The sequence below is a fragment of the Poecilia reticulata genome, chromosome 21, assembly GCF_904066995.2.
Source record: "Poecilia reticulata chromosome 21, P_reticulata-male-v2, whole genome shotgun sequence".
Taxonomy (NCBI): domain Eukaryota; kingdom Metazoa; phylum Chordata; class Actinopteri; order Cyprinodontiformes; family Poeciliidae; genus Poecilia; species Poecilia reticulata.
The window spans coordinates 8,164,197-8,174,835 of record NC_088850.1 but is presented as its reverse complement, the minus strand read 5'-3'; the positions used below and the strand labels follow the sequence as shown (position 1 = coordinate 8,174,835).

At 40.0% G+C, this 10,639-nt stretch overlaps 1 protein-coding gene across 1 annotated transcript; it reads right to left on the bottom strand.

Annotated features, from left to right (window-relative positions):
• Positions 1-4,892: 4,892 nt before the first annotated feature.
• On the bottom strand, positions 4,893-10,408 carry hsp90ab1 (heat shock protein 90, alpha (cytosolic), class B member 1). The gene is made up of 12 exons (XM_008397488.3): positions 10,250-10,408; positions 8,272-8,415; positions 7,944-8,150; positions 7,691-7,850; positions 7,475-7,608; positions 7,089-7,394; positions 6,843-7,008; positions 6,548-6,738; positions 6,281-6,428; positions 5,924-6,192; positions 5,505-5,838; positions 4,893-5,421 (listed from the first exon to the last, which is right to left on the bottom strand). The coding sequence occupies exons 2-12, from the start codon at positions 8,413-8,415 to the stop codon at positions 5,309-5,311; spliced, it is 2,172 nt and encodes a 723-aa protein (XP_008395710.2). The 5' UTR covers positions 10,250-10,408; the 3' UTR covers positions 4,893-5,308.
• Between the last annotated feature and the right edge of the window lie 231 nt (positions 10,409-10,639).

Here is a 10,639-nt window from a genome sequence, read left to right as displayed (position 1 = left end):
TTAATTTATAATATATTTAATATGCTTCAAGACAACAACTAAGATAAATTACTGTGAATTGTACATATTTACAATTAATTACTTCTTAAATCAGACATGATTTGCTCCAGGGTGTCCGCACATCCTTAAAAAGTCTTACATTAATACAATTCAGGTCTTAAACTGTTTTCAATTAATTTAAAAATAAGTTAGCTTTTGTTAAGTTAATTGTACTTCTTAATTTTTTTCTGGCAGGGCTATTTAATCTTCTATGTAGTCTTCTTTTTTCTCGCTGGACTTTTTTTATTACATGAAAGTTTGAGTCACAAGCTGACCTCTGCATTCTGCGACTCGAGGCGGTTGCCGCTAGCGCTAGCTAACTGCTAGCATACCATTGCTAGCTAGTTTTTCTATAATTGGTAAGAACGTAAAGTTTTTTTCACCAGCTTGCTAGACAATGTTCATCTTTGCCATTAGTTCACTTTACAGTTATCAGGACTCTCTGTTATTGAACTTCTATCATTCATGAAAAATGTTTATGAGAATGCAAATCTCAGTTTTTCACATCAGGATTATTTCCATCATTTGTAAACAACTGCAAAACCTAAAATGAGCAACTGAGAAAATAGCATGGAATTAAATAAACAAATGAGTCAAATGATTAGTTTTTACGTTTTGTCAGACTTCTTTATTTTTCTGTTGAATTGTACATGTGTGCCACATTATATGTGGGAAACATTTTGAACTACTCTTTTCTGGTTTCATGTTTTCTGCTTTGCAAATACCTGGCATTTCAACAAGGGTGTGTAGAGTTTTCATATCCACTGTAGTTTCGTTGTTGTCGGGTAAAGTCTTTGAACCAGCCATTTTTGAATATTTCACACCAGTGCTAGCAGGTGTGTTACCCCAATCATAATGGTGCTACTTTCCATTTTTGATATTGCACAGTGATTTTCTCACTTCCACATGTGTAACTTTTCTCCCCACATGGAAAGTGGAAGTGTTATTGGTCGTGAATGCTAAAAAATTCCTACACACTGGTTCTTTTAGCAGCAGTTGAACCACAGCATTTCCAACACCGCCACACAATGCTGTAGAGTAAGAGTGGAGAATAAACACTGAGTGACAGACCACATGTGATTTTTCACTCCCTTTTAGCTCATCGTAAAGGTTACTGTGGGTGTTTGCATTTTATACCTCATGATACAGGGCTCGAATTCTCTTCTGCAGGCCTTTTTTTTTATCATCTCATCTAGCTTCCTTTCTTCTTGATGTGGGCGTCAACGCTGTTCCTGTCGAGTGTTTACGAGGTTCAGTCAAACCCACCACCCCCTGACGTAGCAGAAATGTTTCAGATCATGAGTAGTAGTTCTGTGTTTACGCTCACATTGAGCCTTTTAAATGTCACTGAAACCCGATAGCACGCTGGCATGCCGGATATAATGTCAAATTTCACCTTATCTTCTTGAGACTGTATTTGTAACTCTGCTCATGACTGTAAGTCTCTGCGGTCGTCTGTTATTGTTGATTGTGAAACAGAGGTAACTAGTAATCGATGGCACCATGACATATGCCAAAGGCACACAGATGCGCTAAGCAAAATATGTCAGGAATTAATCATAGAGACTGAAAGACTCGCCAAGAGAGGCATTTAGTTTGATGGTTGCCACATTTAAAGGTGATTTAGCTGCATTGCCAGACACACAGAGCTGCAAAGGTCACAAGATGCATTCATACCTCAAAGCCCACTGACACACCAGGACCCCCCACTCTGAAACATTTCAATTTGCATTTGTGGTTGAGAACAGATTTACACAAGAGACTCGAATATTTCCACAGGAAGTCTTTCGTTTTGAAAGGAGGGAGGAAAATCTAAAAAATCAGGTCTGAGCATTTCACCTTTGAACTGAATGAAAATGGAAGTACACGCTGACTCGTGATGACTTTCACTGGGATTGTTTCCAGTAGCACTCGAGAGATTTGATAAAACGTCCCTTTCATGTTACGTGATTCATCGTTTTCAATCTTGACCCACTGCCAAGAACAAAAAGATTTCTTCCTATTTGTCACCAAACAAAAACCGATAACATGAGATGCAATGATTTGAGAAATTCTCCACTGATCTGGTGGTTTTTTTTGGGGGTTTTTTTTCCGTAAATGTTGAGACCACATATACGGACAGATACCAACAAAACCCTCACTGTGTGTCATCAGTTTGTATTGATTTTAAACCTGTTAAAGTTCAAAGCACAGGTTTAAATGAGTGTTGCTTATATGTCATCCAGTAAGTCGCCTGTTGTTTTTTTAAAAAAAAAGTAGGTTACTTTAAAGCTCATTTCCTGTAAAAGAAAACATTCAGGTAATGATACATACATGTTTCCTCTCTCAGATCTTAGATTTAGCAGTCTTCAAAGAACTTTCTGTAAAGTTGTTTGTTACGTGCAGTGTTGGGAAAGCTTCACAGAAAGTACTGTAAAGGTTCCCAAATGCCTAATTTGTAAAACCCTAGGACTTCCAGCTAACCTGGAAGCTTTTGGGAATTTCTTTAATTAGATATCTGGAAATAGAACCCATTCGGATAAATTGTGGGGACATTCCTCAATAGTCACCTGAAGGACATTGTGAAAAATCTTTAGAGAAATTGAGAGGCATTTTATATAAAGTGGGTCTCTCCCCAGGGTGGACCCTGGCAGGAGCTTTTTTACTTTTACCGAAATAAAAGAAAATGTAAAATCAGATTTAATATTTCATAATGTCACCAGACAAACTACAAATATAAATTGATGCACAAATTCTGTTTTGATTAATTAATACTAATAAAATTTTTGGTCAAAGCATGTTTGTTCTTCATTCAGTGAAGTTACTCACAGTGGGTAGAGTATCCAGAAATTATACTCAAATAGGCATAATGATACTTCATAATAATATTACTAAAGTAATAGTAAAAAGTAAGGTGCAGTAAAACTACTAGTAAAAGTACTTGCTCAGGTAAATGTAACTAATTACAAAGTAAATGTAGTTGCTAACCACCTCTGGTGTTAATACTATACCCAGGAACTTTTTAAATGGGAATTTAACTGATAGAAAAGAACAAAACAAAATAATGTGCAACTGTAAAATGGAAGAAAATCATGGACTATTATGAACTTTTTAAAAGAACAACTATTTGTTTTTGGTAACCTCTAAAGTGTTGCCTACATTTGTATTCAGTTGCTGTGAATCAATACTGTGTAACATTTTTGCTGCAGTTACCTCTGCACGTCTTTTCAGGGCTGTGCACATCTAGACACTGAAATATTTTTCAGTTATTTGAAAACCAGCTCCGACTTGAAACAGGTTGAGGAAAATTATAAGCATCGCTGCTAATTCTCAGTAGGATTGAGATCTGGACATTGACTGGGCCATTCTGATTGATTTAATCTAAAACTCTATAAAGTGCAAACTTTGAATATTATTGTGTATTTTAACCCTGTTTTTAACTTTTCCTTAACTTTATCCATGAGCTGTCTTCTCTGTTTCTCCGTCTCCGTGATGCTGTTTGTTCTACGACGAACCTCTGAAGGCTTCACAGAGGAGATCTAATTTTCCTGAGGTCAAATTAAACTCAAGAGGATTAGAGAGTTTTCTTTTTGCGTCACTGCAGCTGCACATTAACGTTTTTTTATAGGCTCCAACATATTTCCCCGTTAGTCTTTTAAAACAATAGCTGTGAAATTTAATTGTCAGTCACATGCAGCAAAAATCTTAGCTTGAAGAAGTGTAAAAATAGTCCTTTCTTTTTTTCTAAATGACACAGATGAAGTTCCCCGCAGCTACTTTGACTGTGGCACATGTGAGCATCGGTGTTGAGGAGGGAGAGACACCCACATGTCAGTTTTACTGACAATAGCAGAAAAGCTGCCGGTGCCACCCCCTCATACATTTGTAAGCACATGACTTCCAGGAAACCTGTAAGTGATACATTTCCCCCTCAACAGCATAGCTTATGGCTCATACTTTCAAGATATCTGTGCTCTTGGTGTACCTTTTTATGCTTTTGCTTTTTCAGATTTCTCTAAAATCATAACTGATCCCCCATTATAAGGTCAATAGAAATGGTGCCACGTTATACGAGTACCAAGGCGTGAAAATAAGGTAACCAGTGCAATTATTTATTTACAAATTTGCTAGTATTACGTTTGCTACCAGAAAGCATTCACACCCTTTAACTTCCTTTCAGTTACAAAGCAGATTTTAATGACTTTTCTTCTACAAAAAAAGAAAAATACAGTTGGGGTTGTCCTGCTGCATAACTGTGATCGAGGTCAAACTGGTCTTTTTATCTTAGATTTTATGTGCAAGTATAATTTATGGTTCCAATTACATGTCATTCAGGTCCCAAAGCAGTTCAGAAACCATAGCAAACACCAGGTTAGAATGTGGGTTTGCCATTCTCAAATTTGTGTAAAGTTAACAGGGAATAACTTCCACCCAGTACACAATACTGGAAGGATTTTTAGCAGATAATCTTGTGGGGAATTTTGGTCAGTGACCTTTCCCCTATTCAGTTCAAAGAACCACTAAGGAGAACTGAGGAAAGGATATCACACTTTTCAGCAAGTTGATATACGTCAAACATTTGTTGGACTTGAGGCAGAAACACTTAAGCGGAAAAAAAACAAGCCACTTCAATTTCTGTATTAAATCTGCACTCAATAGTTGAGCAGTTTGTTCTTAGATGTGCAAGTTTCCATGGAAACAGCTTTTGTAAACAGCTGAAGGGGTGGGACCAGCTAAGAGATGTACATCCTAGAGCTGCATCTCCCCCTAGTGGAGAAATGTGGGGTTAACAGTCACTATAACTGAATATGAACATAGTTTCAAAGTAAGTGCATGACGCTATACACCTTACCAATGAAGGAAGAGATGCAATGTAAGGTATTACATCTTTATTTTTTTTTTGCAAAAAAACAAGACTTGGAATACAGTTGAACCTGCAGTCGGGCAAAGGAATCATACAGTCTTCTCTCCATGCAGCATTGCACATAACATTACCCCTTCCCAAGAGACTCTGGACTTTGATCATGGAATGCAACAGTCCTACATTAGAACATTTACCATTAACATTTAAGTTGGAACATTACTTTAAAAAAACAAAAACAAAGATCACCTTAAACTTTCACAGCAAAAATGAAAACTGCTTCTCTTTAAAGGTCTTGCAGTGTTTGGCTCCAGTAACACCGGACCTACACTACAGGAATGTTTAATAATTTGCAGTTACTGCACTTTAAAAGGATGAACAACGGCAAAAGTGGGGCTAAAGTGTTTGGAATCTGAGTGAAGGGTCGGCTTAATCAACTTCTTCCATGCGTGAAGCATCGTCGTCTCCTTCTAGAGGCGGCATCTCTTCTGGGACAGATGTGGAGGTGGCCTCCTCTGTGGGAATATCCTCATCGTCGATACCTAGAAGACAAGCAGTTGTTGAATCATCTTTGAAGTACGAGAGATCAATGAAGCTAGATACATTTATTTTACTGTGCCCTTACCCAGGCCAAGTTTGATCATTCTGTAGATTCTGTTGGAGTGGGTCTGTGGATCATCCAGAGAGAATCCAGAGGACAGCAGGGCCGTTTCAAACAGCAGAACAACAAGATCTTTGACAGCTTTGTCGTTCTTGTCAGCCTCAGCCTTCTGCCTCAGGGTCTCCATGATTGGGTGGTCTGGGTTGATCTCCAGGTGCTTCTTGGCCATCATGTAGCCCATGGTGGAGTTGTCCCTGAGCGCCTGGGCCTTCATGATCCTCTCCATGTTTGCCGTCCAGCCGTAGGTGCTTGTGACGATGCAGCAGGGGGACGACACCAACCTGTTGGACACGGTGACCTAAAGAAGGCGGGATGGAGCGTTAGAGGATGAAGTTAAACAATCCCAACACATTCAGTCTAGTCAAGCCTTCAAGTCGCCAAACCTTCTCCACTTTCTTGTCCAGGATCTCCTTCATGAGCTTGCACAAGTTCTCATATTTGGCCTTGTCCTCCTCCATCTTTTTCTTCTCCTCCTCATCCTCCGGCAGCTCCAAACCCTCTTTGGTAACTGAGACCAAAGTCTTTCCGTCAAACTCCTTCAGCTGCTGCACGCAGTACTCGTCGATGGGCTCGGTCATGTACAGCACCTCGAAGCCACGCTTGCGGACGCGCTCAACGAAAGCAGAGTTTGCCACCTGATCTTTGCTCTCGCCTGGAAGACGGAATGCAGACATAATCAGCCTAGACATTTTAAAAATAAAGCCTAAGCATCAAAGACTTTGTTCATGACTGAAGTTTACCTGTGATGTAGTAGATTGACTTTTGGTTCTCCTTCATGCGGGTGAGGTACTCTGTCAAGGAAGTCATCTCATCTCCAGACTGGGAGCTGTGGTAGCGCAGCAGCTCTGAAAGCTTCTTGCGGTTCTGGGAGTCTTCGTGGATTCCCAGCTACACAAAGGTGTGGAATTTTTTTTTTTTTTTAAATTAGCTCCCTCGACTATCTAAACATGAAATACCAAGTATTGTTTGCAAAGTCTATAAGTCATTTTTGTTGCAGTGTTGGGTACCTTGATGTTCTTGGAGAAGCCCTCGTAGAACTTCTTGTAGTTGTCTTTGTCCTCTGCCAGTTCTGCGAACAGCTCCAGACATTTCTTCACAATGTTCTTGCGGATGACCTTCAGGATTTTGCTCTGCTGCAGCATTTCTCTGGAGATGTTTAGGGGCAGGTCCTCAGAGTCCACCACACCACGGACGAAGTCTGATGAGACAAAAGTAATAGCTCTATCATTTTGTCCTTTAATGTCGTCACTGCTTTGGTTTACAGCCAGGACTATTCCAGAGTAAAGAAGACCTATAACTTACTCAGGTACTCTGGGATGAGCTCCTCGCAGTTGTCCATGATGAAGACTCTCCTCACATACAGCTTGATGTTATTTTTCTTTTTCTTGTTCTCAAAGAGGTCAAAAGGTGCACGGCGGGGAATGAAGAGCAGGGCCCGGAACTCCAGCTGGCCTTCCACTGAGAAGTGCTGTAAGAGTGTCAAATTTTATTTTCACTCCAATTTAATCTCCGATTCAGCGTCTGCCATCTTCAAGAGGTTCTACATACCTTGACGGCCAGGTGATCCTCCCAGTCGTTGGTCAGACTCTTGTAGAACTCGCCATATTCCTCATTGGTGATGTCGTCGGGGTTTCTGGTCCAGATGGGCTTGGTCTTGTTCAGCTCCTCCTGATCTATGTACTTCTCCTTGATCTTCTTTTTCTTCTTCTTGTCCTTGTCTTTGGAATCCTCTTCATCATCTGACCCTACGTCCTCGATCTTGGGCTTGTCCTCGCCTTCTTCCTTCTCCTCCTTCTCGGCTTTTTCCTCCTCTGCCTCGTCGTCGCTGATCTCCTTGTCACGTTCCTTCTCCACCTGCAAAACGCAAAGTCAGTTTAAAAAGTTTGCCAATTAACAGTTTCCACCAATCAGAGGGGAGCACTTTCAGCGCTTACAAACAGAGTGATGGGGTAGCCGATGAACTGAGAGTGCTTCTTGACAATCTCCTTGACCCTCTTTTCTTCGATGTACTCGGTCTGGTCCTCCTTTAGGTACAGGATGATCTTTGTTCCACGGCCAATGGGCTCACCTGGAAGCACATATTTATTAAGAGGGGGAGACAAAAAAGCATCTGCAGATTTTAAGGCTACAAAACTTTATTCAGGACACACCATTGTCAACCTTGACTGTGAAGGAGCCTCCAGCAGACGACTCCCAGGCATACTGCTCATCATCATTGTGCTTTGTAATGACGACCACTTTCTCAGCAACAAGATAGGCAGAGTAGAAACCCACACCAAACTGTCCGATCATGGAGATGTCAGCACCAGCCTAGGGAGAAAATAAATAAATTCAGAATTAGTTATACAATTTACACCAATCAGGTTTTTAATAAAATTTAACAGCTAAGCTTTGTTTGAGTACCTGCAGGGCCTCCATGAAGGCCTTTGTTCCCGACTTTGCGATTGTTCCCAGGTTGTTAATGAGGTCGGCCTTGGTCATACCAATTCCAGTGTCGATCAGGGTCAGGGTTCGATCTGCTTTGTTTGGGATGATGTCGATTTTCAGATCCTTGCCACTGTCCAGCTTTGTCGGGTCGGTCAAGCTTTCATAGCGGATTTTGTCCAGAGCCTGAGGATGCAGAAAGTCAGATTTGTTATGCAAGGTGTGTATGCTGCACATTCACTGACCTAAAAAGCTGGTACTCTCACTCAAGGTTGTACAGTGAGAACAGAAGACCTTGCTCACTTACATCAGATGAGTTAGAGATCAACTCCCTGAGGAAGATCTCTTTGTTGGAATAGAAGGTGTTGATGATCAGGGACATCAGCTGAGCGATCTCTGCCTGGAAGGCAAAGGTCTCAACCTCCTCCTCTTGGTGCATTTCTTCAGGCATCTGCACAGAAGATTGAGAAGTGAGAAATTAAAATAATTGCAAATAGACTCTGATTTAGTGAAGGTTACTGGTGATGTACCAGAAGTATCTGAGTTGGGTTTTAAAATTCTTGGAGAAAAAAAAAAAAAAAAGCTGTCAAGTTTACATCATTAATGACTGCAAGATACAGGTATCTAGAACAGGACCTGAGTACAGTGAGGATGGAGCAAACTGTCAACAGTAAGTTATGATGAAGCAAAAAGAGAAATGTCCAACAGTTAATTTAAAAACAAGACTTCATATTGGAATATTCAAATTGAAAAACAGATTTTTGGGAGTCATAGACCAAGTTGTGTTCAGGGCCTCAGATACACAAAGTAAAATGCAAATTTGAATCAAACTTTAAGCCCTTTGTTGCTCTTCGATGCCGCCACACAGTTATGCTGAGGCAACGAGTAATTCTACCAAACTAAATTTTTGTGTAGTAGAAAAACAAGATCGACTACTTTTAGGTGGTTCAGAAGACAATGCTCCTAAGAAAGTCATTAAATTTCCACCTTTGAAATTCTTTGATGTAGAACAGCTTAAATTCACCGATTATGTGCTTACAGTCTACAACCCTTTCAAAATCAGATCAAAAATGATCTTGGAAGAAAAACAAAAAAGCTAAATGTATTCCACAAGACCGAATTTATATAAAAAGGTGTATATTTTAAAAGGGGTAAACATTTGGAATACCTAATGGTTTAAGAACGTTTAACAGTAAGGATGGATAACCACATGATTCCTCCCAAATCATACCATATTGAATTTATTCAATTTAAAACTTTAAAGCTAAAACAACGTGGTCTTTCATCCTTAATAACATGGCACATCAATTTCTTGAAAGAAAAGATAAGTAAAGCCGACCGCGGATTATAATGTGTTTTTTTATAACCGTCCCAACTTTATCAAGTTGGGACCGTTTCCAGCATTTTTACTACACATTAGCGGAAGTGTCCATTAACAAACATGGCGTCAGTGCCTAGACAATGAAACCGAAAACACGTGCTTAGGAGCGGCAAAAACGGCAAAGTTATTCCACTTTACTGTAGAAACGGAGTCGGGACTGCCTGAAACAAGCCAACGCAACTCCATAAACATAAAGACTAAAATCGGGACCCATCAACTCGGACAGCAAGAGCTCCCAAATCCCAACGGTTGGCTTAACAATCGACAGTTTGATAAACGGCCGTTTCAAAAAACCGTTGGTACTCTCAACGTTCGACAAGTTTCCAGTCTTCAGTCGCCTCATTTGTCCACTAGCTATTAGAATAATTTTAAATTTAAGAAAACTGCAGTGTAGTTTAAGCTTGAATCACGGTCGGTGTTCAAAACGTATTCTTCGATTACGTAAGTGAAATTTACGTGCGCTTCGTAACAACTGAAATTTTCGTAATAATAAATTTTACGAAGAATCTCCCCCCCCTCCCATTTTTGTGACCACATCCACACATTGTGACCGTTAATAGTGCAACTGCAAGCCCACTGATTCAGAGACGTAACCGCCACCCCACCTGCCTGACATCACAGTGCAGCAGTGCCGCATTCACGTTGCCCAGCATCACCGCTCACCAGACTACATGTTTACAGGACAAATACGAGTTTAAGCGAACATCGATCATCAACTCCATGGGTATACAATTGGCTCATACGAAGGGTTATAACGGCTTCCGACGAAAAACTGCGTTTAACGGTTGACATGACTCATGAACTCTTAATCGGCGATGTATTACTACAGAACTACGAAACTAGTTTAAAAAATATTTACATATATATTGTCTGCGTTAAAAGTCGGAAACACTGGTGTGCGTACCTTGTTAATTTAGTTGACTTTTCTTGAATAAAATGCAACAAAAGCGTAGTCCCCTGCGCTCACTGATGGGAGAAAAAGGAAAGGAACTTTATGTTACAGCACAGGGAGTCTTTATACACGTGGGTTCAGTGTATCCATCCGCGGCACCTCTTTCACTGCAGCCAGACTTTCAAGTAAAGGCAAATGTAAATGCAGCTGGAAATGGAATTAAACGAACTTTATACTTAAAGTGAGATAAATTGGGATTTTAAAATGATGAAATTTACATTATTAATAATTTATTAACTATATAATTTACAGTGAGTTCAGTTAGCTGTAATGAAATTATACTGCTAAAGTGCGAACAACAACAACAACAACAATAAAAACACACTCATTAACAACCAAACG

Coding starts and splice junctions, on each gene's coding strand:
- hsp90ab1 (XM_008397488.3), bottom strand. CDS start 8,415: ATGCCTGAAGAAATGCACCAAGAGGAGGAGGTTGAGACCTTTGCCTTC. Junction 7,395..7,474: donor GCTACCCCATCACTCTGTTT/GTAAGCGCTGAA, acceptor TGCGTTTTGCAG/GTGGAGAAGGAACGTGACAA. Junction 6,739..6,842: donor GCTCATCCCAGAGTACCTGA/GTAAGTTATAGG, acceptor TTGTCTCATCAG/ACTTCGTCCGTGGTGTGGTG.